General features: G+C 24.0%; 1 protein-coding gene across 2 annotated transcripts; it reads right to left on the reverse strand.

Moving 5' to 3' along the window:
• Positions 1-667: 667 nt before the first annotated feature.
• Positions 668-26,801, reverse strand: LOC145840375 (uncharacterized). Of its 2 annotated transcripts, none has more exons than XM_082947621.1 (19): positions 26,762-26,801; positions 23,430-23,581; positions 22,625-22,658; positions 22,077-22,174; positions 20,163-20,324; positions 17,235-17,336; positions 14,464-14,557; positions 13,920-14,067; positions 12,518-12,575; positions 12,280-12,325; positions 10,072-10,148; positions 9,390-9,483; positions 8,675-8,772; positions 7,261-7,425; positions 6,789-7,052; positions 4,235-4,354; positions 3,478-3,674; positions 2,112-2,175; positions 668-1,643 (listed from the first exon to the last, which is right to left on the reverse strand). In XM_082947621.1, exons 1-19 carry the CDS (start codon positions 26,775-26,777, stop codon positions 1,614-1,616), a joined length of 2,019 nt encoding a protein of 672 aa, XP_082803747.1. In that variant the 5' UTR covers positions 26,778-26,801; the 3' UTR covers positions 668-1,613. The 2 variants fall into 2 exon arrangements, with proteins under 2 accessions (XP_082803747.1, XP_082803746.1); XM_082947620.1 differs by having other exon boundaries at positions 669-1,643; positions 8,675-8,775.
• Between the last annotated feature and the right edge of the window lie 445 nt (positions 26,802-27,246).

Genomic DNA, 27,246 nt, shown 5'->3' on the forward strand with positions numbered 1-27,246 from the left:
TTTTAATAAATTATAAATAGACTACTTTTAATCTTACTTTACAAAAAAAATCATTAAGGTTTTTTATTTTTTTTTTGATATTAAAAAAATGTAAATAATATAAAAACACATTTATGAAAAATAAAATTCAGTTTATTACAAAATTATACATCATAAAACAATTAAAAAGAGAGCACTTGATATTATTTAATTTGGTAAAAAAGGATTTTGGGCTACAAGCAGCGAAATACTTATTTTAATTGTGGACGATTTTTAATTAATTTGCCTTTAAAATTAAATAAATAATTATTTTGGAAATCTCATCTAGAAAAAACTAGTTCTATAAAATCAGTAAAGTAAAGAAATATTTGGAAATTTATTACTTATAAATTTGTAAAAAATGAGTAAACATTAAACAATATTTTTAAAAGATTATTTTGTCCGTATTCTACAAAATAATTTTGTTACTAAAAATTGTCAAAATTCATAATATTTCATAAAAGAGAAGTAAGATAGAAACTAAACTTAAATGTTATACTTAAAACGCTTTCAATTAAAAAATATATAACTTTAATAATGTAAAATTATAACTTTCATATCAATATAAGAATACATATATGTATAATACAGTATTTTTTTTAATCTTAGAAAACATCCAAACAGAAAATGTTCACAAAATGCTTCATAAAACATCATATAGAAAATATTTCAATTATTTTTTTTTAATAATAAACTTATAATACCTATGTGGTATTAAATTTAAAAGCATAAAAAGTTAAACTGCAACTAGTTTTAAAATAAAGTATTCAAAATTTATAAGATAGTTTAAAACCTTTAAAACTATAAAATTTGTTAGTTCAAGTAAAAACAGAAAATATGCAACAATAAATTTGTACTAAAATTTTAACATACATTTTCACAATTAGCAAATTTAAGGCTTTTTAAAAACTAGGACAAGTATTATTTACCAAGGCGAAAAAAATAATAAGAATAAAATAGTAACCCGTCGACTTTATCATTATGTTTTTTATTTACCTATTTAAGTAATTAGATTGTCATCAAGTAAGTTTAAATTGATACTAAAAAGAAAATATTAAGCATGGCAATTTAAAAAAAATATCAGTCGTGTTTTAATTTAAAGAAATGTTTTAAATAAATAAAATATAGCGCTGCCAGAAAAATTAAATACAAACAAAAGAGACATAAACTTGTGAATAACTCAACTTTATTTGTTTTACTACTTAAGTTTAAACTGCTTATTTATACTATAAAATAACTAAGTTTCCTTATTTAGCTGAACTATATCTTTAAAGTGTAGATAACTAAATTTTAAAGTTGATTTGACACAAAAAATACCCAATATAGTCAAATTTATTGTTTAGCTTATAACTGTCAAAGTCTTTTAAGTAAGAATCAAAATATAGAGAACCGAATATAGATAAACGATATATTATAATTTAAAACCATTTTTTCTTTTGATCAAATAACACAATAATATAGTTGTGAGTTTAATCAAAAGTTAAATCTTTTAGCAAATTCAATAAATCGACGGGTCACAAGAAAACTTGTTCTTTAGTGAATTTTAACCATTAGAAGACGCCACAGAGTGAAAATCCAGTAGAGCGTTAAACTTGTTAGTTTTGTTGCAATCTCCTCAATTCCGCCTGAAATACAAATAATAACGATAATTTGAAAAAATATTTCATCATAAAACATCATTACAGTTTATAAGTACAATTTGAATTTTTTATAAAATTAGAAGGAAAACAGGACAAATTAGACGAACTGAACCTCTATGATCTAAGTCATGTGGGATATGTTGTAAAATATAATTTTTACTATCTTTAACTAACAATAAATATAAATCCTAACTGGTAATTAGACTTATATGCTAATAAATAACTTGTAAAACAATGCATGTATTATAACAGTAGTAAAACTTAAAAAAAACTGTTATCAATTAAGAAGTTTTACTTCAACAGTTCAGCAATACTACTAATAACGATAGGTTTTTAAGCCTTTTTAAATATTTTTTAAACATATTTTAAGACTTAAAAAGATTAAAAAAAAGACTTAGATTAAAAAACTAAACAGGTTTAATTTTTTGCTTTTACATCTTATATAAAACTTACTTGCAAAGAAATTCTTTCTCTTCTTTCAGTTTCCAATTCGGAGCTCAATCTTTGAGTTGTTTGCCTGAATAAAGTTATTAGTGTTAGGACATTAAAAATATATATACAGTACATACCTAATCAATAACAAAAACTTCATGTTTAGTTATCACTCACATTAAAATTAAGAAAAGGAAAAAAAAATATATAACGGTTCGGGCTCTACAACATAAACATAATAAAGTATAAGGAAAAGTTGTACAGTTTAAAAGGTTGTCGTAAATATATTTTGAAATATTCTCATTTTAATTTGTTGAGTAAATAAAATGTTCACCATAAAAGGTAAGTTGTGTATTTATTTTTAGTGCGCAGTACTTACCTTACAAAGTAAACATATATTTCCATTATCTCTCTTAATAAACAGACTTTTTATTTATTTGATAATTCTCATTACAGACTTTTATGAAAAACTTGAAACAAACAAAGCTAATTTGTTTATTCACGTGAAATTACTGGCTAATTTAAAGAACTTTATTTAGCTTTTTACAACAGTTTTGTTTTTGCGCGTGATGTTTAAAGTAGTTTGATAAAAATAAATGTATTTAATACTTTAAAAGCCTATATGAAAGTTTGACACTTTTGACTATTGTTAACATCTACAAAATATATATAAAACTTTAAGCACTACTTATATTGTTGAAAAATGCAAGGTAGATAAAAAATGTTATGTTACAAAGTTTAAAATTTCACTACACACTTAAATTAAACAAAGTTGTATTTAATTTACTATATATATTAGTAGGTAAGTCTTGAAGAACTTTTTTTTTTTTTGTCAATCATTATAAATTTGTAATTCATGCTATGGTCTCAAGAAGAAACGTATGTCCCTTTATATTTTGTTTTATCTAAAACTCAAAAAATAAACCACCCATTTAAAGAATACAAAACTAAAATTTTTTTTTTATTTAATTTCTGTTTACTGCCAATACAATTCAAAAATAGGTGTGTTTTACACAGCAAGAATCTATATCAAGATTATTTAAAAGTATAAAATGACCTAATACTGGTCAAAAGTCATTCATGCATAACTAATTTATCATACAAAATCAACGGTTTACCAAAGTGGCTAAAATAATTCTTTTTGTTACAAGTAATTGGTCTAAATAATGGTTTCCTAAACTCAATTGCATATTTACCCCTTAGGCAAAAATATACCAATATTTGTTGTATATCTATCCTTCAAGCAGTTACTTATGCATTGATTGTTTAGGTCTTTTACTAACTGCTGCATCTGAGAGCCAAAATCGGACCCAAAAGGGGTGAAATTCTCACTGAAACCCTGACCTAAATAATAATACAAATTAATACAAACATAATTTAAACTAACTTGAATTCGAGTTGCATTTTGGTGACGAGATCTTTCAAACTCTTCAGCTCACCGGATACCTCCTCCAAAGTTTTGGTTGAGGGGGCTTTCCCAACTTTGACGGGTTTCTGAGTGGTGGGAGGGGGTTTCGGTTTCCCGCCAATATTTACCGCGGGTGACGATTTGCGGGTGCTTCCCCCAAAGTCAGAAAGCCTCGACTGTAGAAATATTTACTTATACCAGACTTAATTTTTTTCTATCAAATACTGCATTTGTTTAATTTCCTTTTTTTTAAACAACAAGGTAGCCTTGACTTTTTAACTCGACTAAATTTTTATCATAAAATATAAAACAAACTTGTGCATCTCAAAGGATTTATTAAAAATTAACCGAAGATAACATATATAATTGATTTTAAAATTTATAAGTACAGGCAAAACATCTTAAAATTTCAGGTTATAAGTTGGCACACAAAGACACTTGTATTGTATAAAATAATATATATGAAGTCCCACTTCAAATTGAACTGTATAAAATACTTTTTTTTTAATCAAAAAAAAAGTCCCACTTCGAAGTTAGTCTGTATAAAGTACTTTTTTCAGTCGTTTTGTGAAAAACATACATCCAAGAAGTGAACATTATTTCTATCAATGTCAATCAGCCAAGTGTACAATAAAACAAATCATAAAATCTAAACTCGATGTGCCACACATTACAAACTATGCTTGAGGTTAGTAAAATTTATAAAATATTATTAAACTTAATGTACAAAACTTACATTCAGTGGCAGCGTGTTTGCTTGCGACTTTTTCTTGCTGCCTTCATTCGTTGTTTTCAACTCAGCTTTCTTCGGTTCTTGTGACGTAACAAGGCTTGCTGGTGACGTCACCTCGGGTTTCTGTGTGAAATTGCAAGATCAGCAAAATAATAATAAATAAAAATTAAATTAAAAAATGATAAGTCAGCTAAGTTATAGTTCTGTGCAAGTGGGTAGCACTTATTTTTTGAGATTATTAAAAACCTCAAAATAAAAAGTATTGGCAAAATATTTTGCAAATTTCGAAAAAAACTTTTTATAACTAATAAAATTAAATATTTGCTTAGGTTGTATTTTATTTAGGACCAACTTAAATGTTTAAAAATATTCAAACGGTTTTAAATAGTAATATAAAGTGTAAGTTAGTATAAGAATCTAGTTTTAAAGCAAAATAGAAATACTTAAAAGCTCGTAAGATTTAATTAAATTAGTTTGGTTATTTTAAAAAAGTTTTTAAACTTTTAACTTAGTAAACATATTTTTTTTCATATTTTAACCTTTAGATTAGTTTAGCTAATAATTTTCAAAAATAAAATTAAGTAAGTCTCTAATGCAATAATTTGAAAACATTTGTAAAAGTGTACAAAATAATTATATTCACAGAAACAAAAAGTAAGTTAAAATTAAAACAATTTTTGTAAAACAAACAAAGTCTATGAGAAAACTTCAAGCAGGTTATAAAACTTTTATGAAAATGACATCATTACCAAATATAGAGTTTAAATTGTTGAACACCTTTCAAAACATAAAAATAAAAGAAAAGTTTCTCAACTAAAATAGCAACACTCAACATATTTTAGTAAGTATCTAATAAAAACAAGTTTAGAGTGTTCTACACATACTAAAATATAAACAAACCTTTTTTTATTGCTTTTAAGGTTAAAAAGGCAACAACGCCACAATTTAGAAAGTATCTAATAATAACAAGTTTAAAGTGACACAAAATATTAAATTTTCTAATAAAAGCAAATTATTTTTGTGTTTAGTTTATGAGGTTAAAAAGGCAACATTAAGTGTTTTCAAATTATGAGTTAAGCTTATAACAACAAGTTCTCAATGTTCACTTGAATAACTCAACAGTCCACATTCTTGCTTGGATTAAACATAATTGTTGATTTATTCAAAGAAACTTTGAGGTACAAACAACTCCTCATAATTAACATTTTCAAAAAAGAAATTCGTTTGGTTATATATATAGAGCTTTCATATATTCTATACAAAAATATTACAACTTGATAAAAAAAAAATTTTTAACATTTTTTAATAAAATGTTTAATAAAACTTTTAAAACAAATTTTTTATGTTAAGAAAACGACTAAAACTTTATACTTTTATTTTGACTTTAAGGGTTTTTTATACTTTGTTACCTTATTATTTATTTGCAGCAATCTTAGTCATATCATGCATTTTATCGAAATAAGAAAAAAGTTGAAATCGTGTTTTTAATAGCATTAAGTTGGACATTTTATTTTTACGTTTAGGCTTAATTATATAAATCATAAAACTAATCATTATTAGAAAAGTGTAAACTATTTAAAACTAAACCACAAAAATTAATTAAAACTCTAATTAATTCATATACAGGGAGAAACTAAGTAAATTTGAATTTAATAAATCATTAAATGTAACAACGTGCAAATTGAAAACACAAATTTTATTTAAATATTGTATTTGTTAACCTTTGCAGACTTAAATTTAAAGTTTATTTTTAAATATTGCTTGAAATACATAAAAAAACTTGGAAAATGTCCAAGTTATATTTATTATTTCTTTTAAAAGCAATTACGAAAGTTTTCGAAAATTTCATACAAAAAGTTTTTGGCTTATTACCAGGTTGTACAAATATATTATGCGTATGATTGTATGACTATAAGCAAAAGTTTTTTTCACTTTGTAAGTTCACTTGACTTGTTTTATAAGCACAAATGAATCTAAAAAAACGGTACATTTGAAATATAACTATAAAAACATGTTTTGCGATTAAATCGAAAACAGTTTTAAGTATACATATTTAACAAAAGCTAGTTTTAAATGTAAATTAGTTGAATGTTTCCATATTTACTGCCAAAAAATATCACTTATGATATAAATATAATGCAGATGCATTTAGTTCGAGGTTTCCCAAAGTGGGCGATTTTTAAAATAAGTTTGAGAAACCCTATCTTGGTTGTAAGGCAATTTAATAATGTTTTGGTCAATACATAATTCAAAATAATTTAAAAACATGTATAAGGGTAAAAATTGAAAAAGTAGAATCATATCAAAAGATGAAAAAAAAGTATTGTAAATAAAGCTTAAATACCTAAAACAACAAAATAAGAACAAAAGGACTTAAAAAATGACTCTATAGAAAATGATGATTTGAAATGATAAAAAACTAGCCTAACATCTAAGACTAATCCTGAGCCAACCTGAGTTTTATAAAAAGTTACAAATGGTCTGAGTGTGTGATAAGCCGGTACAAGATCCAAGTAAGTTTAACAACAAAATATTTTAATAAAACGTTTAAAAAAACCTTCTCAACCAAGTCACTGGGTTTCACGACTTCTTCTTTTTTCACTGAAGGGGATTTTTGTTGGGGTATCTTCACAGTTTCCTTCTTTTTCTTCAGGTTGGTCAACCAGGAAGGTTTGGGTGGTTCGTCCGCGTCACCATGGTTACCACCCGGAAGGTTGTTGGTTGTTAGGGATATCATGGATTCAGGTCTCTTTTCAGACTTCCTGTTTTTCAGGTTCTTCATCCAAGCAGGCTTCTCGCTGGTGCTATCTCGTTCGCTTGACTGTTTTATTTAAATAAATTGTTTCTACATAAATACAAAAATTTAATTATTTTCTATAAAATTTTATTCCTCAAAAAAATCTACACCTACCACGTTTTTTTCTTAGCATATAAGATAAAAAATGTTTTTAAATAAATTTAATTTTTAGACAACTTTTTCGTTCAGACTGAAATTTTTAACTTTACTGCAACAAATAACAAACCCCTACCTGACCCTTGTTGCCGGGCAACACGGGCATGGGAAGCCTGAAACCCATCTGGGGTTTGGCGACGGGTGTTGGGGCGGGATGTTCCGGTTCAGTGACTTCATCAATCTTGTCGCTTGCCGGCGGGGTTTCCAGTTGCTTCTCCACTTTTTCATCCGCAAGGATCGCCTGTGAATTAGTTTGGTTACTTTTTTTATAAATGAATATATATATATATTAAACATTGTTGGCATTTAAGGCCGTAGGGGGTTTACTATTTCTTACAGGTTGAAACCATTCAGTTAAGTTTTAAAACTAAAACGGCAAAGTTTACAGCCTAAAAATGTTTAGCCTTCAAGTAAAGAAATCAAACTAAAAAAAAAATTACAAACAAACAGTATGTTGTAAGTTTTATAATTATTTTACTTAATAACCAATAACTATTTAAAAGATATGAGTCAAAATTATACGCCAGACTGGTTCATACAATTTTTACTGTTTATTTTTACTCTTATAGTTGTTGCTCTGGTGATCCACTAAAGTCTAAAAAGTACAATTCCATTTGTTTGACTAAAAAGCTCGTGTATAATGATCTAGTTTTAAAAAATTGCAAAATTAAAGGAAAAAATAAAACTATAATGTTTAATGAAAAAAAAATAAATAAAAAGATCTTAGCTAAAAGTTTCAAAAGTAAGTTACTTTATTACTTTTCTTGTTTAACTTTTTGTCGTGGTCACTAATTTTCAGTAATGCTAATAATACTTTTATGATCATATTAGCTGATTTTTACAAATTATAAACAGTTGAAATACAATAAGTTTTTGCTGTTTGATAATAAATTAACAATATTAGTATACAAAATCTACCTCTGAAAACTAATTATAATTCTTTTATTTTATTTTTTATGATTTAAATGAATCCTCATACAGAATAAAACTTTTTTTCTCACAAGTTATTGAACCTTAAACATTATTAAATAAAGTATATGTCATATTAACACTAGAGATCTAATAAAATACTCAAACTTTTAGATCACCAGCTTAAACAAATACTGTCTCTATTGTAAACCAGCTTACTTAATGAAACAAATAATCATAAAAGTATAATCAAAAACTACTATTATACTTTTACTTAAAAAACATAATATAGATCTGTAGACATGTTTTATATTATAATTTAGTAACTATCAATTGAAAAATAAAATTATTTAAAGTAAACTACACTAACAACAGTACTTTAGCATCATACACATAAAAAATGACGGTACGCAGAAATTTTTATTAATTAAACGACAGATCGAAATATTGAGGTATTTTGTGTAAATACCGACTTGAATTGAAAACTAAACAACAGTTAGTATTAAATAAACATCAACTTAATAAACTTCAACTAAATAAAACAAACAATCAAAGCATGCAAAACACCCAACAAAATTTACCATGCTTCTTCTGTTGTTAGTGGTGGGTTTCTTCCTGTTTCTAGGACCGGCCGTTCGCTTGTACACTTTCAGTTTCTCCTTCTCTTCGACTACTGGTTCTTCTTTGAATGTAATAATAGAATGATATATTAAGAAACAAATGTAATAATGTTGTTTCTTTAATAATTTAACAATAAATTAATGGTCAGAAAAAATATTCAACTCATTTTATAAAGTTATTAATTAATTTCGTGGAGAAATAACGGAGTATATTAGTTGGAAAAACAATTCAAAGTGACTACTGATTTTTAATTTTTAACTTTAATTTAATTTTTTTTTTCAACCTAAATATTTATTACTTCAATGTACTTAGTCAAAAAAAGCTATATATGTGTATGCTCGTTGTAAAAATGCAATTACTTGTCATTAAATATTCATCATGTATATAAAACCGCGGAGAAATTTATGAAGTGGTAAAAATACAGAAAAAATGTATATGAACTAATAACGAAATAAAACGTAAATAAAAAAAAAGCTTAGTAAAAGAATATTGATTTGAGTAATACTTTGCTTTCTTAATATACTTTGACTTTATTGTTACCTTTAAAACACTAAATAAATGTATACTAATGATTTTTTTTAAATAACTAAACGACTTGGTTTTTGTTATAAATTTTCAAAGATACAGTTTTAAATTGTTCTGTGTTTAGTATTTAAATTTACTAAAAATAGAAACCTTCCTCAACTTCAGATTCTTCCTCACTCTTACTGCTTTCACCATCATCAAAATCCATTGAAGGTTTGCTGCTTTGCGAGGGTGGTCGAGGTACCTTGAATCAACAAAAAAATTAATCACATTCAATAATAAAACAACAAAAAATTTATACAACTTGCATGCAAAATGGTTTCCAACAAAAAAATTTGTATAAGTTTTACAGCTTTCTGCCGATGAACGCACTTATTTTTCCAGATTTAAAAAATTTAAGATAAAAAAGTGCATCCGTTGGCACATCTTTTTATGGGTCTTAAGTTAAAATTAAAAAAAGGTGTAGCTAAAGGGCACCTTAAATGTTTGGTGACCATGACAACAAGTAACTATTTAATTAGTACCTCAAGTGTTTGAACATAAAAAAAATCAAAAAATTCATGCAAACGTATTAAAACAAAAATACATTTTAAGTATTTAATTTGTATATTTTAGCCTTCTGCCAATAAACACACTTGTTTTACAAGGAATTATAAACTTTTAAGGAAAGAATAGTGCGTCTATTGGAAAAAGTTCTTTAAAATTTTGATCATAGTTAAAAGGTAATACTTAAAACATGTTGCGCATAATTTATTATGTTGATTGTTAAATAAACTTCCAAAACAATTTTAGATTGAAACATGCTGGTAATAATATACATGTTGTTACTAACCTTAGGAGCTTGTCTTTTAGTAGAAGATTGCTGAGACAATCCTGTTGGCTGCATCACTTTCTTACTACTATCTAGTGCTGTTAAAAATAATTATTATTACGTTTCTAAACATTACCATAGATTTCATATAACACTATCTTAAAGCTTCTCTAATTGTAAAATTACCCAATTTAATGTAAAAAAGTTCACAATGCAAACTTTTTCAACTTAGTTGTTATCTGGGCTATAGATACAAAAATGTTGAAAATAATTTTTGAATTTTATTTTGTTTTTTAAACTTCTTCAGTGTCTTAAGTTAATTTTCAACCAAAAAAATAACTACCAATTTACAGTTTATTTCATATAACATTATTGATACAAATTTGATTTAAACTTCATAAGTTATATTGTTGGAAGCTAAATAAAAAGTTAAAACTAAACTAAAATACATTTTAACTACTTTTAAGTAAACAAATAAAACTAGAACAAAACATTAATTTTTACATATTTAAGTTAATATATGTAATTGAAACATTAGTAAGTTAAATGACAATCAACCATGTTTATTAGATTAAAACATAAAACAAATACATTATCGAACATGTAAGTAATATTTGAACTAATTATACTAAAACAGTACACATTATACAAGAATTAGTTGTTTTGATTAGAAAGAATATATATTAGAACTTTCGGTTGTTACTTTAAGTAAACACAAATTGAAATTATGAAACACGTAATGCACTATTTAAAAATACATAACTTTTCTAGTTAAAATAAAGCCCAAAACTAATAAAAAATATTTGAATCATTACCATGGCATTTAAATAAAATTAAAATTAACTAATAACAAATGCATATGTTTGAATAAATACAATTAAAAAGTTGTAAACGATATAGATAAGATATACTTGTAGTTAATGTTATACTATAATATATATTTCTGATTTTTGAATTAAAACCACTCAAAATCTTATATTTAAAGCTATCGTATTTTACGAAAATTACAATACTGCAATTGAAATTTGTATACACCATCAGCTACTTATATACGAGCACTTAAGAGTTTAACAAGATGATATTGTCATATGATAAGTAGTGTCTGGCGACTTATAATAAGTTGTTTATTTTGTAAGTTTGCTTATTTAAGTTGTTTGCTTTATATTTGAGTTCTTATACAACACTTATGCTTTTATTGAACTGTTTAGTTTACTTGAAGTTTTTATGTGAATCATAAATAAAAACACATTATAAATATAATTAGCTTTCACAGTAAAACTAAAACACTAAAGCTAACTTAAAATATTTAAAGCAACATGATGATACCACAAGATATTTCTGGCGTCTTTATCAAGTTGTTATTTTAAACATGTTTATTTAATGTTTTATAACTTTATTGTTATACGACCTTTTATGTTTTTATTGCTATATTTGAACTATGTGATTTATCATGTAAGTCACACATAAAAAAGGTTAAAAAATTAAAAATAGAAGTTAAACTTCTACAGAAACATCTAAAAATACTTAAACTAACTAAAACTTTGTTAATAAAAATGATATTATCACATATTATGGTCCTGGAGTCTTGTATTGGTCAAGTTGCTTACTCATAGATGTTTATTTGAAGTTTTATACTTTAATATTTTTATTGTTATACGACCTTTTACACTTATATTGCTTTAACTATTTTTTTGGAATTTTAATGTGAATCACAAATGTTTTTTAAATAATAAAGAATGTTTTTTTTGAAAAAACCACTAAAAGAATTTTATTTTAAAATGTTTTTTTTTACTGTTGTTTAATGTTTTTATTGTTATACAACTTTTATTTATTGTTAGATTTATTTGAATTTTTGTTAAGAACTTTTTTTAAGTGTGAATCAAATGTGTTAAAATTCAAACAACTTTTTTGAGTTCATGAAAACTAAAAACCAAAAAAATTTTGTTAAAAGCATTTTAAACAGATTTGTTTCTACAAAATTTCAAAATGTGTACGCAGTAGTATATTCAAACATTGCAATTGTTTTATAGAAAACAACTTTAGCTTCTGTTACTTCTTTTAAAAAAAGTTAAACTGCACGTATTTTTGTTTAACATAAAATACCTACATGTGATTCAATATTTTATTATTTTATGATCTAACTATGGTATAGTAAGTCAATTTTAACTACATTTTTTTATTACACTTTTCAGAGTGTTAAAAGTTTAAAAATATCAAGTATAAACTTACTTTTTGACTTAACTTTGGATTCAATTGGTGACATAGGTTTTTCTTTCTGTAAATATTACAAAAAAATTTATAAAATATATATAAGAATAAGTAATGAAATACGCATATATTTTAAAAAGGTTGTGTAAATCGTAAAAAGTAATTCAAAGTTTGACATGTAGAACTTACAATATTTAAAAAACATACTTGTGTTTATATAAACTATGAAGTATAATGACAATTTTTGTTCAAAACAAACCTTAACTTCTTCGGGAGCTAGTTTGACAAAATTGTCAGGAAACACTCCAGATTCGATGCTGTGGAAAACATAACAAATGTAAATTTATATAAAATACTATAATTAAATCAGTATTTGAATATTTTTCTTGATAAATAAGCTTAATTTTAAATTCTATACAAAACTGTATCAGATTATCAACAGATAGTTATAATGTTTAAATATTTTTATTATCAAATAAGCTTAATTTTTAGTTTTGAAAAGTTACAAAAGCAGCGTTTATGTACTAAACAGTTATTTTGAATTTTTAGTGATTTACACATGGCATTATTACCAAAACTAGTACAAATTCATAAACTACTGCTTGCATTGTATTTGTAATTAGCTTTTTCTTCAAGTAATAAAACTAATTAGTTTAAATTTAAACAGTTAGTACCACACCACATTATCTAGAAGAGATTTTACATTCTAGTTTGAAGACACTACTGACAATAGTAAACTATTAATAAATTTGGCTATAACAGAAAGTAGGTAAAACAACTAATCTGGTACAAATATTTAAGTTGATTGTTTATTTTTAAAATGTAAGTATTACTTAGATGTTTGTTTTAAACTTTTGTGTCCTTACAGATACAGTTATATACAGGGTTACCACTCTTTTTGAAGCAAACATACTAGCCGAGACACCAAAAACTTACTTGATGAGTCAAGGTTAAGTAAAAATTAACCTGTCTAAACTACTTTGAAACTTAAATGAAAATTAAATTTTATTGCTTTAAAATACAGAGAGAGTATAAAACAAAAAGTAAAAGAGTTCTAACATGGTTAACAGTTTTAGTTCAAGTTGTATAAAATAAAACAGTCTTAGCTTTAGTCCGACATAGCTAGATTTTTACTTAGAAAAACTTCAAATAATTCTAAGTGATTTGAGTGAGCAGAAACTTTTCAATAAATTAAAATCATTAAGGAAGTTCTATTTTTTCAAGTATGCAAAAATGTTAGTTAAAGCGAATGAATAGTTCACAACTAACTGTTGAAAATGTCCACAACTATACAATAAAACAATCTCATAAAATACTAGAAACTTATAGTCGTACATTGCATCCTCATACAATATCTCTTATTCAACACAAAAACTCTGCCATTCTTGTGTACAACCAGACAAAAAAGTATAAATTTATAACAAGAATTTGCATCTTTATTTTTTCATTTAAGAAATACACCTAGTAATGGAAGACTTTAGTTTATCGGTATTTATCACTAACAGTAACAAATGTAGTTTTTAATACACCCCATAAAAAAACAAAGCCCTTCCTACCATCCTGAATGAACTGAATCTTTTTTATCAACAAAATCCCATACAATAAACAACCCATACAATAAATAACTCATACAACTACAAATATATACAAACATATTTCACCTCCCATCGTCGTGTACAATGTATCCTTCCCACCAACCGCTATCTGCCGAATCCTTGTTGTCAACGAAAACGATGTCCCCCTTCTTGAGTGTCAGCTCATCAGCGTTCTGTGCCTCGTACGGCCACGTTGCCTCATAACGTTCAGGTTCTGAATAATTTACTTATTAAAGGTTCTGTAGAAATAACGATAATATTTTCAAATTAAAAAAAAATTATATCTAAACATGTTTATTAAGTGCCTCGTACGGCTACGTTGCTTTGTAATTACAAGAATTAAAAGTAAAACGTTTTTTTTTTATTGTTTGAAAAAAGTTATAACTTGAAAGCAAACTCAACTGTACTAAGACAACTTTGATCAGAATAATTTTAAGAAATATAAACAAATAGATATAAATTAAAAAAATTAGTCTAAATATACTTGATTTTTTTTGTTCTTTTTTTGAAGTGCTAGAATCTTTACTTTTACAAAAAAAAAACTTTTTTATCATGTTTATTTTTAAAACTAAAAATAATCCTGCTCAGAATTTCTAACAAATAAACATACTTGGTTTGTCTTCTTTAACTTCAATTTTTTTCTCTTCAACTGGATTGACACTGGTCGCACTTTTTGATGAGCTCCTACGCTTCTTGTTTTCATTCTGATGAAATGATTGATTTTATAAATTGAATTAAAACTCTAAAAAGAGCGTTTATTCAAGCTATGACAAAGTTATTCCCCTAAAAAGTTACATAATTGTATAGTATCATAACTGCAAAAATTAATAACTAAATTATCCGAAACAATAAATTTCAACACATTAAGTAACATTTCAAAACTGTAAAAGAATTAAACTATGAATGTACTTTCTGCTTATTGTAACAATCATCCATTTAATTAAAAATACACAATATACTAAAATGGTAAATGTTTGAAATTCACTTATTTTTAAAACATAGTTTTTAACAAAGACTTTTCAAAACTCGTAAATTAGTTGTCATCAATATCTTTTTTTAAAAAAAGTTAAACAAAAAGAATATAAAATTATAAAACTTGAGTTATGCATCAAATACAAAAAATATTTTTTTTTATGACTAGAACACAATAAAGTTAGTAAAAATTGTATATTTATATTGCATCTTAAAAAGGTTACTTTTCTTTTAATCTTAAGCTTTAATAATTTGTGCATTTATGTGATTTATTATGCAATAAACTTAAAACATTAATTTTACGACGATCATTAAAAAAGCAATAAAAGCTCAAGTATACCGAAATACCAACCAACTAAATAGGAAGCATAGTAATATATTAACATTAAAACTTTTAAAGTAGATTGTTATAACATAAAACTTTACCAAGTAGATTATATAAATTTTTCAAAGTACATTGCTTTAAAACTCTACAAAGCAGGTTGTTATAGCTATATATAACTAAAAGTATATTGTTTTATTAGAAAACTTTGTAGATTTTTGTACCACAAAACTTTCAAAGTGGATTGTTTAACATAAATATTTCAAAGTGAAATTGTTGTATTATAAAACTTTGTAGATTGCTGTACCACAAAACTTTAAAAGTAGATTGTTTAACATAAATATTTCAAAGTGAGATTGTTGTATTATAAAACTTTGTAGATTGCTGTACCACAAAACTTTAAAAGTAGATTGTTTAACATAAATATTTCAAAGTGAGATTGTTGTATTATAAAATTTTGTAGATTGTTATAACATAAAACTTTTAAAGTAGATTGTTTTGAAAAATTTTAAACTGAGATTGTTATAACATAAGAATTTAAAAATAGACAGTTTAAATTTAAAACTTTTAAGTAGGTTGTTAAAGCATAAAAATTACAAAGTATGTTGTTTTAAAAAAATTCAAAGTAGATTGTTATAAACATTTTAGATTGTTATAACGTAAAAATTTTAAACTAGATTGTTTTAAATATTTTTAAAGTAGATTGTTATAACATAAAACTTTCAAAGAAGATGGTTTAGAAAGTTTCAAAATAGATTGTTATAACATAAAACTTTAAAAATAGATTGTTCAAAGTTTTCACAGTATATTGTTATAGCATAAAACTTGCTAACTATATTGTTTAAAGTTTTACAAAGTAGATTGTTATAACACGTACATCATAGTACGACTTACAATGACGTATATTGACTTCAATGCTTCGCTTTGTTTACAATTTCCAAGATTGAAAATAAAATTGCGAGCAAAATTATTTTAAACTTGACATATTTTACAAAAACAAACTCAACTTAAACAAAATTAATCAAAAACAGAAAACTAATATTAAATGGGTGTATCTATGTACTTTGTTCTGAATTCATTCAAGTTACATTTTTTATTGATATTTTACAAAGTATATATATATATATATAATTTTTTGTTTAGATAGACAAGATCTTAAAAAACTTTGTTTACGTAGCACAAAAATATTTATGCTATTATTTCAACTCACTTAAAAAGAGCTAAAAAAAAGTACTCAAAAATAATTAGTATTTGCTGAAGTTTTAGTTAAAAAAAACATAAAAATATGATATAACCAATAATTTTATATTTATATAATGTAATTTAGAAACTAGTAATACAATATCAAATTTTATACAACAATATTACTGCATCTAACAACAGCTTAAATTAAAAAGTTAAATGTTAATTTTTTATAACAAGTTTTTGAGAATTTTATTTTAATTTCTCAATTAAAATAAAACTAAGTGTTCTTCAATTGACTTAAAACTATTCTAATAAAACATTTCACATTTTAAAAATTTGATAAAAGGAACCACGAACTGAAATTATCAAAGCAAAGCATTGTACAAAAAAAAAAACAGATATTCCGAACAAAAGCATTAGATCAGATAAAAAATAATTTTGTGTTGATACAGTCACTTCTGGCAACTGAATAAACAGTGACATCAACAAAAAATTTAAAAAAAAAAATTGAGATTTTGTTTAACGTTTTAAAACTTGAAATAATAACACAAAGTAAACTGAACATATTTTTTTAATAAAAATTTACAGCTTCAACAGTCTTATATTGTCTAATTTTTTTTTTTTAGTTAAGTATTTTTTAAGTTTTAACCTTTTAAAATTTTATTGTTTAAAAAAATGATAGCCTTTACTTGATTTAAAGTCAAACAGAATCTAAGACAAAATTTAAAACAAAACAAAATTTTACTTACACCACTAAAACAACCTTGTCATTTTTAATTATTTTAAATTTACAAATAGTGTTAAACTTTGTGTTGTTTTGGTCATTTTATTACTTTTTTTTACTATAGCAAACAAAAAGCAATTAATTTTCACAAAAATTTTTTATATCTTTTTAATTTAACCTCATCTTTCTTCTTGATGCTTTTTCCGAAATCAGTGGTCTTCAGCTGTATTGGTCCTTCACCAAAAATATTGCCAAGACCAACACCTCCCATGCCTTTCATCTGAATAAAAAATATATAAGTATGTATAATAGTATGAATACAATATTCAAACACCTCGCATACCTTTCATTTGTTTGTAATATTAAGTAGTAAACAATATAAATAATATGAAAACAAATAGTTTTAACCTAACCTTAAAATTAAATTAATGTTGGAAAAAAACTATATCCGTTACAGAATTCTTATCTTAAATTTATTTTTATATTTTCAAATGGTTGTTTTAATATTTAGGCAAAATAAATGCGAAAACTAAAAAAATGTATCTGTTAAAATTTTGAAAATTATAAAGAAAAAACTAATACAGGAAAATAGTTACATCCGTTGATTTTTTATTCATTTTCATATGTGTTATATATTCATATTCTAGATATGAAATATACATTCTTAACATTTGTCTTTTCATAAAATAAGTGACAACTTTTTAGAAAAAAATTACACTTACATTTTATTTATATCAAGTTCAACTGATTAGTGTTAAACGAAATAGCTAGTGATATATTCTTTTAATTTTTTCAAACTGACCAACTTATGTTTAAAGTTCATCTGTTGTAAAACAAATTATTAAATTACACTTACATTTTATTTATATCAAGTTCAACTGATTAGTGTTAAACAAAAATGCTAGTGATAATCTTTTCTAAACTTTTTAAACTGACTAATTTATGTTTAAAGTTCATCTGTTTTAAAATATAAATTATTAAACTTATAAAAAAAATAAAGTTCTATATAATTGTATAAAAAAATAATAATTTAGCCAGATTTTTATTTATCTAGGAAAATCTAGTTCGGTAGCTAAATAATACAAAACTTTAATAAATATATAAATCTTTTGATTCTCTATTAAATTAATTTTAAAAAACTACAAAACAATAAAACTAAAAAAAAATAAATTTTGCTAAATTAAGCATATTTTTAATAGAAATTTTAATAAGTTTTATAACTATAACTCTATATAACAAAGTAATCCTTTAATTTCCAATTAAAATGAAAGCAAACTTATTTTAAAAACTTTTTGTGACAACTGCTTGTAATATACCATGGATGAACTTATCTTTCCATTTTTTTTTTATTTGGGTAAATAATTGAAATCAATGAGCTTTAACAACTTTTCCTGGGAAACAAACTTTCTATTATCTAACAAAAACAGATACAAAACATTAAAAACAAAAATCCTAAGCTAAAAAGAAGCAAGTCTTTCCTTTGAATAAAAACGTTTTAAAACAACAGTTTTATACAACAAAGTAATCCAGTCTTAAAAATTAAAACAAATCTCTTTTAAAAATTATCGAAGCAACGAATTCTTGTAGGAAAATAATGTTTTTTTTTACAACATATAATAAACTTTTAATTATCTAAAACAAAACAAACTAAATCCAAACACTATGCTAAAATTAGCTAATCTTTCCTCTAAATTTAAAAAGTTTTCGTTACATTTTAATCCTTTTATTTTCCAGTCAAAAATTAAAACAAACCTCAACTAAAGAGTTTTCTTTCAACATTATAATTAGCTAAGCTAAAAATTAGCATTCCATTTCTTAAAATTTCAAATTGATTTGTAATAACAACTTTATATAATAAAGTAATCCTATAATATTTTCAAACTTATTACAACAAACCTCATTTAAAAAGTATTGTAGCAACAACTTCTTGTAGGAAAATACTAACTGACTGACAATTTGAGGCAATACTTTGTCGTTTGACAAACAATTGTATTGAGGAAAAGTTTTTGTTTGTGTAACAACGCCGCAGTGTAGAGAATAATTGAGAATTTTTTTTTGGAAATTCGCAAGATGTTCTCTTGTTTTTTAAGTGTTTGGGAATTTGCGACAATTTTGTGAAAATTAAGAGCAAATTGATATTGTAACGTTTTTTTTTTGAGGCTCTAGGGTGGAAACTAATATATTTTTTTCATATTTAAAAAATTGACTTCAAAAAAAATTGTGCACACTAAGCACTATTTAGTATTTACTATTTTCAGAATATTTACTTTTATTGACGTTTAAAAAATTATAACTTGTATACAAATCTCAATAAAAAAATTCTAAAATAAATGATGCACACGAAAAAATAAAACAAATACCTAACAAACACATACTTTTTAAACACAAAAATGTATATAGTAAAACAGCTTTTGTGCAATTTATTGTGCTGTATACACTAATTTTGGTCCACTGCTTAAAACTACTAAAACCTGGATATTAAAAATTATTGAATACTTACGCATAAAGTATACAACTCGTGTGTCTTATTAAGTTTGTGGCTTTATACTGAAGTAGCTAGAAAAAAAAAGAAACAAATATTATTTTAGCCAAATAACAATTCTTGCCGAATAATGACCTCATACTACATTATAGAAAAATAAGTCACTCATTTTTTTTTTAAGTAAGTATTTTATTTAAGCTGACTACTTAAAATTTGAAGTGTGGTTTTGAAGTGGCTATTAAACAATAAGAATTGACAAAAAATAGCACAAAAGTAGCTATTAATCAATTGTTTACTTACGACTTATTGCCTAACTGTTTGTACAAACAACATTTATATTTCTGAAAAAAAATTAATTATACTTTTTTCACAGTATGTTACAACATTGAACAATTAAAATTAATTAATATTTTAGTTTTAACACACAAATTAAAACTTTTGTAGCTTATCACAACTTATAAATATATACTTTTTACACACTATAATACAATACTACAAAAGAAAAATATCAAACACTATAATTGTTTTTTATCACACTTACAACATTGTTTTTTTTTAGAATTTTAAATAGATCAGTAAGTCCATTAACTTAGTGAAAAAAAATCACTGAAAAAAAGTTCCAACCTTCTTCGAAGCGGAGTTGTTGTTGTCGGTAGTCATGGCAGCCTGGGGTTTGGGGCTGGTGGGTTTGGGCGGTGGTGTGCTGGTTGCCATGGTTTCAGTGAAATTTGTAGGGAAAGCCCCTACTTTTCCGTTCAAACTTCCCCTTGCCCAACCTTCTTCCTCCTAAATTATTTTTTTGTTTAACTTAATATAATTTTATTATTTTCTTTTAGAACTTGATATATTTTTGGACGAAATTTAGTTGTATGAACTGTTGATTTTCAAGTGATCAGATGTTTTTTGGTGCATAAGAAACATTTCTAATTAAACTACTGAACAAAATATTAATCCACATATATTTTACATTTTATTTATATTGAACTATTTCAAATAAGAAGCTAGTTTTTGTAGTGAAATTTTCTTTTTATAATGTCAACTTTGTTTTTTGAGACAAAGTAAAAAATTCATATCAACTACACTTTTTGAATATTTCAAATAGCTTCTTTAATATTTTACTAACTTGTAAACTAACTTTTGTATTGCTTTTTTTTTCTAGTAAACAAAAATAATGCAGCAACTTATACAGATGAGTTGATTGATAAATAAATTATGTGCATAAGTACATTAATATTAATATTTTAAACTTGAATTGTTTGTGCGAAAAAAAGGCATAGCTTATATTCAAACACAAAAGAGTTCATGTTTTTTCTTTATTTTTATAAGTGTACAATTCTATCTAATACTTATAAAAAACATGTTTTATAAAAATATTTCTACAAACGTATTTATTCCTATATTAAAGTTAGATTAAACTTTTGTTTATAAGTAAGTTTTGTTTTAGTAAAAAAACTAAAAACTTTTAATTAAAGTAGTTAAAAAAACTATATAAAAAGAATCAATTAAAAAATATCAAAACAAACAGCTTTCACTATACATAAGTTTGCTGTGAAGTTAGTCGACTGTGACAAGCTATCTAATTAAGATATGTACTTGAACTAATTAAAATAAACGAGAAATTCTCAGGAATGTAAAAAGACTTGTGCAATTTTCACATGCAGATAAAAATAATTAAAATACTTGGTGAGAACTTAATATAATTTATTTCAAAATGTAAGTATTTTTCTAAGTTTAAGAAACAGTTTAGTCATTATAGAAAAAGTAATAACTTAAAACATGGAGTATTAAAAAATTTATTTTATTTTGCTTACAGTAAAAAGACTGGTAAAAAATAATATGAGATAAGTAAATTTACTTTTAATAAATTAAATGTATTTGTGGATTATTTTGTGTAAGAGTTGCTTTCTTAAAAATATTTTAAATAGAGAAAGTTGTTTTTATAACAAGCTTACCATAAAAGTAAAATAAAAAACTTTTAATGCCTAAAAAGCCAGCCTTTTGTGTCATCAACAAATATCCAGATTTTAATTACAATGTTTCTCCTATTTCTTTACTTTATAGAGCAATACGTACATATTTTGAATAAAGATACTTTAAACTTCAAACAAAAACAAGAAAAACATACATTTTATTCAAACGTTATAAACTATTTCTTAAACTTTTGAACATTATAAAACTTTTACCTAAAAGTCTTTAAAAATTAATCATTTAAACCATTAGAGCAAAAAAGTATGTGATACACACTTTTCTAAAAAAAAAATATTTTAACAATAATTTCTTAGTATTTGGAACTTATTTTTTAACAACCTTTAGATAAAACATTAGTAGAAGTAAATATAAATTTTAGCATATAAAACTATAAACAATGTTGATAAAATGCAATGAGGAACACTAAATTTTGTTGTTGTTTTTAATGTTATAAATAAAATAAATAACATCTTTGTAAACATCAACGATATCACCAACATTAAAATTCATTAAGAATTATCAAAATTTATTTTCTGCTAATATAAAATCTATAAACAAATTCCAACTCACATCTTTGTAAACATCAATGATATCACCAACAGTTAGTTTTAGTTCATCAGCAATGCTTGGGTCATAATCAAATGTAACTCGTACTGTCCTTATTACTTCTGTAAATAATTAGAACTTTATTTTAAAAACTGTTATACAGACAATATTTAAACATTTTCAGATTAAGGAAACTTTAAAAACAAACATGTTTGTTTGAAAAAACTCGTATAAAAATTTATTTTACAGATTCAATCTTGCAATGAAACTTTTTGTAAATTAAACTGTATTTAACCTTAATTTTATTTAAAAAAACAAATTTTGTCATCAAAGTGTATCAATTTTCTACTATTAAACTTTTAATTTTTTTTATACATTTAAGTTTTAAAATTAAAGCTTTCTTACAATCAAAATTTGAATTGCATCAGTGAGGTATTTCTCATCTTAAACCATAATATCTTGTCAGGAAAAAAAATGTTAACTTTTTTTTGTTAAACAAAAAACTAAAACACTTTATTGTTATTAAGTAAAACTATTTATAAACCACAAAACCACAAACAGCAGAAGCTAACCTTTTTTAGTTGAATCATCGTCAACTGTAATGAGCTGTAAATAAATAAAAATTGATTAGTTTATTTATTTGTGTATAAACCAACTTTGTTAATGTTTTTACACAATTGAACAAATTGTCACAATTATAACTGCTTTAAATTAGTTTTTAACATTCCTTTTTTGTAGTTTGTAAATAAAAAATTTATATAAAATATTTTTTTCATAACTTGAAATTAAGTTATAAAAAAAAAACTAAGCTATAATATGTTTTTTACAGACCTTTGATATTCAAACTATTTTTTGAGATACAGCTGTTTAGTCACAAAGTAAAATATATTTTTGTTGAGAATACAGAAAGTAAATAAAAAAAATAATCACTAAAAATTGTTCCCCCTATTTTTTCAAAATAAATTTTTAGGAAACTTTATTTAAAATATTTAGAAATATCTATTGTAAAAATTATAATGTAAAATTTTTATAAACAAAAAACTTATTTTTAGTTTCTTTCTGAAAACAAACAGTGGAAAATTAAAAAATCCTTAGAACACATTTTTATAACTTTGCAAAAAAAAAATCAAAAATCTTTATCAAATGTGATTAGTAAAAATACATAAAAATTTAAACAGAAAACAAATTTCAACAAAATTATCAGGGAACTATAAGTTTGATACAAAGTTTCTAATTAAGTGACTAAAATAACCAAAACATAAAAAAACATTTTAAAAAGTAAACAAACAAAGATATCAGTGGACATGCCATCTTAAGTTATTAAAAAGTTACTATTCTATGGTATGTATTCAGAAACAAATAAATAAATAAACCAACTTCAACAAAATTATCAGGGAACATTCCAACTTTTCCATTCAAATTTCCCTGGCACCATCCTGGTTCAACAAATCCAACTTCAGTTATTTCGTCTCCAACTTGCAAGTTCAGTTCGTCGCTGTTGTCAGCACTGTAGTTGAACTTCACAAGCGCTGTGATAAGAAATATTAATTTTAATTTTGTAGATATGTTTTATAGTAATAAAAGTGTTGTCCATACTGTGGTTGAACTTTACAATTGTTGTAATGAAACAATAAAAATAGTAATTTACTATTGTGTTTCAATTAGTATATATGTTACATAAATGTTTTTTACACTATACTTGATTTTTACAAGAGCTTTTTTTTTGATTTGGAGATACATTTAACAGTAATAAAAAAGTTGTTTACAATGTAGTAAAACTTTACAAGCGTTTTAAAATACTAGCAATTTTTGATTTTAGACTTGTATTCTTATTTGTATAATGATAAAATGTTGTTCTTATAATAGTTGAATTCAACAACCGCATTTTAGATTTGTTATATTTAAGTTGTTACATGATGTAATCAATGACAATATTTATTAGAATTGTGACTTTTTGAAGCAAAAAAAAAAATGCCAGAGTTAAACCAGGTTAGCCAAGTTTACCAATTTTTATAAAAAATGATACAGCCATTTATTTGGAAACAAGAGATTATAACTTAAATAAATAAAAAACAAAAAGAAAAGGGCCTTAATAAAAGTCCAATTGTTGTATAAAAAAAATGTACATAGAAAAAAAATTTTGTAATTGTAAAAAATATCAAAATAAAATCTAAGTTAACCTGAGTTTTTCAAAAAAGTTCAAACTGGCTTGAGTTGGCTGGAATAGCTTGAATGTTTGGCAACTCTGATTTACACTAGTACTCTGATTACATAGTATATATATATATATATATATATATATATATAAATATATATATATATATACTATGGTTTATATACAATTGGAGAGTGCTAACAAAGTTTATTTAAGTTTCGTATATTTTGACAAGTTTTCAATATACAATACTAAACAAATAACAGATTTTAGAAACAGGTTGGAAATATAAGTTAAGCTTATTTATAAGCATTTGTGTAGTACAAAAGAATTATTCTTGAATGAATTGTAAATTATTCATGTTTATGACACATGAAACTGAGTAGTCAAGTGTGATTAAACTCAAAAAAATAAAAGCTTCTAATGACAGCAGGAAAATAAAAAACTTATTATAAGTAGTAAAAGTTTGTTAAACATTTTTTTACTATATTTTGACACTTTTTATACTTTTTTTATCTATTATTGTATTCTTTTAATTATTAATAAGTCAATATGTTTGTAGGCATAGTAAATAATATAGGTACATCTTAACTGTATTAACATCAAGTGCTAGTTTTGTGTTGCATTAGTAGTATCAATTTATTGATGATTTTTTCTGATTAAAATGACTAAGAAGCAAATTATATCTTTAGGTTAAATTAAAGAAATGTATTTTAAGAAGTGCTCTCTTTTGGGTGATTTCAGTTATCAGTCAGAAGGAAAAAGCTAGTTAGAGGGCAAACAAATGAAAAAATAAATGGGCATTTATCTAGTTATATCAAATAAAGAGGGTGATTATTTTTTAAATTTCTACCAAATATACAATTATGAAAGCTATTTTGGGAAATCCTGAAAGCTTAGTTTTTAGAGAAAATAACATGATAAATTAGTTTTTAAGACAGCTCAGACATTATAAGGTTTTACTAAATATTGACTTTGTGAAAAACATTTTAAGATAAACATTGGATATTATAAACTTGATAAAAAATCTAGTGTCTTGGTAAAAGTTAACTAATTTCATAGTATTAAGGCCATAGGGGGGTCCAACATTTTTTTTTACAAAAATTAACTTTGGCTTTTATATGAAAGCTATAAGTACAAACTACAAGCCAGTTTTTATAGAATTCAAAAATACCTTTTCAGATATTTAATTTTTTGTAAAAATTTTCAATATAAACGTATAGACCGTAAATTTTTTGCGTTCATTTTTCTCAAAAATTTTAAAATTCACTAAAATCTCTCTTTCAATTTTCAAGCAATCTTCTTCAAATTTTCAGGACACATTCCTTCTAATAAAAGGAAAAAATGTTACTTTATAATTTTAATAATTTAAAAAAGTAAAAATTTTATCACAAAAATTAAAAAAAAAGTGTTTTTCTTTCAAAAAAATTATATTTTTACAAAAATTTTTTTTAATTCCAAAGTAACGTTTTTTGTTATTGTATAAAGATTAGACTGTGAAAGTTTGAAGAAGATTGCTTGAAAAATATCGAAGAAGATAGATTTTAAATAAATTAGTCTTTTTTTGCTGTTTTAGTTTTCCCTTCCCATAAAGAACCTATTATGCGGCCCGACTTTGACTGGTTATACCTCAAAAAATAATTTGAATTTTTTTAAACAATAAAAAGCATCTCGAAGCTTAGAAAAAAATCTATAAAATTAGATCAACTTGTAAAAAACATGGTTTACCCCCCCCTCTATGGCCTTAATTCAGGTTGTCAGTTTACTTAACAACTTAAAAATTATTTTATTAATTCTTTTCAAGTATTTTTGTATTTGTAACATATTGTTTCAATGATGTCAAACACACTTAAGTCTAAGTATATTATGTATTGAAATAACTTGTTTGAGAAAAAAAAATTAATTTGTTTTAAAAACCATAACTAAATTTTAAGTAATCCATATTGGTAAAACAATTAAAAGGATTTTCTTTTACTAATTTGCCATAAGTTAAAATGTTATATGTTTAAACTAACTTTTATAACCTATGTTTACATAGGTAGAAAGATAAAATTTGCAAACAAATATTAATTAAAAACAATTTATTAAAACAAATGGTCTATGATAAAATACTTATTCAAGCTTTTTTTTTTTGTTTGTTTATTTTTTGGTAATTTCAGTGTTTAAAATCAAAGCTGATAAAAAAATAAATTACAAAAATCTATTGATATGACAAAAAATTATGACAATTTATAAAAAACAGCTAGAAATCATCACAGTGTAATTTTATTCCAGAATTTTTTACAAAAAAACACTGATAAAACACAAAAACAATGATGTTAATGTTTCATTTTAGAAATAAAAACAAACAAAGTACAGCAAAATTAAGTATGTTGAAAAATGAGTAGATCAAAAACCCTTTTGCATATAAGCATGTAAATTAAGCTTAACAAAGTTTAATGTCATTACTTTTTGATTAAAACAGCACAAGAGTTAATACTGGTGATACACTTCAGAGACTTTTAATAATAAGAGAAAAACATTTTAGTAAACAATATAAGACAACAGAACTAACCTTTAAGAGCTGACATTTTAACTAAATGCACAAACTTAATAAATTCTGTGAAATTAAAAATAGTTTTTTTCAAATTTAACTACTATTTTATTTTTAAATTGGAGAATACTATACTTCTGTTTTTTATAAGCAAGAAATTTTTTACTAAAAAATTTTATTTTCAAATATTTATTTACCTGGTACAAAAATGATTTTTTATAATATGATATTTTGTATTGATTAAGTTATTTAGTTTTCTAGCTTTTATTTGAGACTTTCATTAATAATTAGAACTTAAATCTGACCGTTTTACTTATAAAACTAAATATTTAATTTTCTAGATGTTGAATTATAGTTATTTTAAAATAAAATACATTTAAGTAACAAATTACATTGGCATAAAGTATCTACAAAAAAGTGTTTAATTTATTCTTATTGCTTAAACTACATTTTACTTACTTTTACTTAGATTTATTTTAGCTTTTTTTTCTAACAATGTTATGCTT

This window comes from Thalia democratica, chromosome 7 (assembly GCF_965202585.1).
Source record: "Thalia democratica chromosome 7, ktThaDemo2.hap1.1, whole genome shotgun sequence".
Classification (NCBI taxonomy): Eukaryota; Metazoa; Chordata; class Thaliacea; order Salpida; family Salpidae; genus Thalia; species Thalia democratica.

Bases quoted from the DNA above. Each gene is read 5' to 3' on its own strand.
- LOC145840375 (XM_082947620.1), bottom strand. The intron at 12,576-13,919 runs GTGAAATATGTT...TGTTTTCCACAG, and splicing joins ATTGTACACGACGATGGGAG to CATCGAATCTGGAGTGTTTC. The intron at 1,644-2,111 runs GTAAGTTTTATA...TTTGTATTTCAG, and splicing joins GAGAAAGAATTTCTTTGCAA to GCGGAATTGAGGAGATTGCA.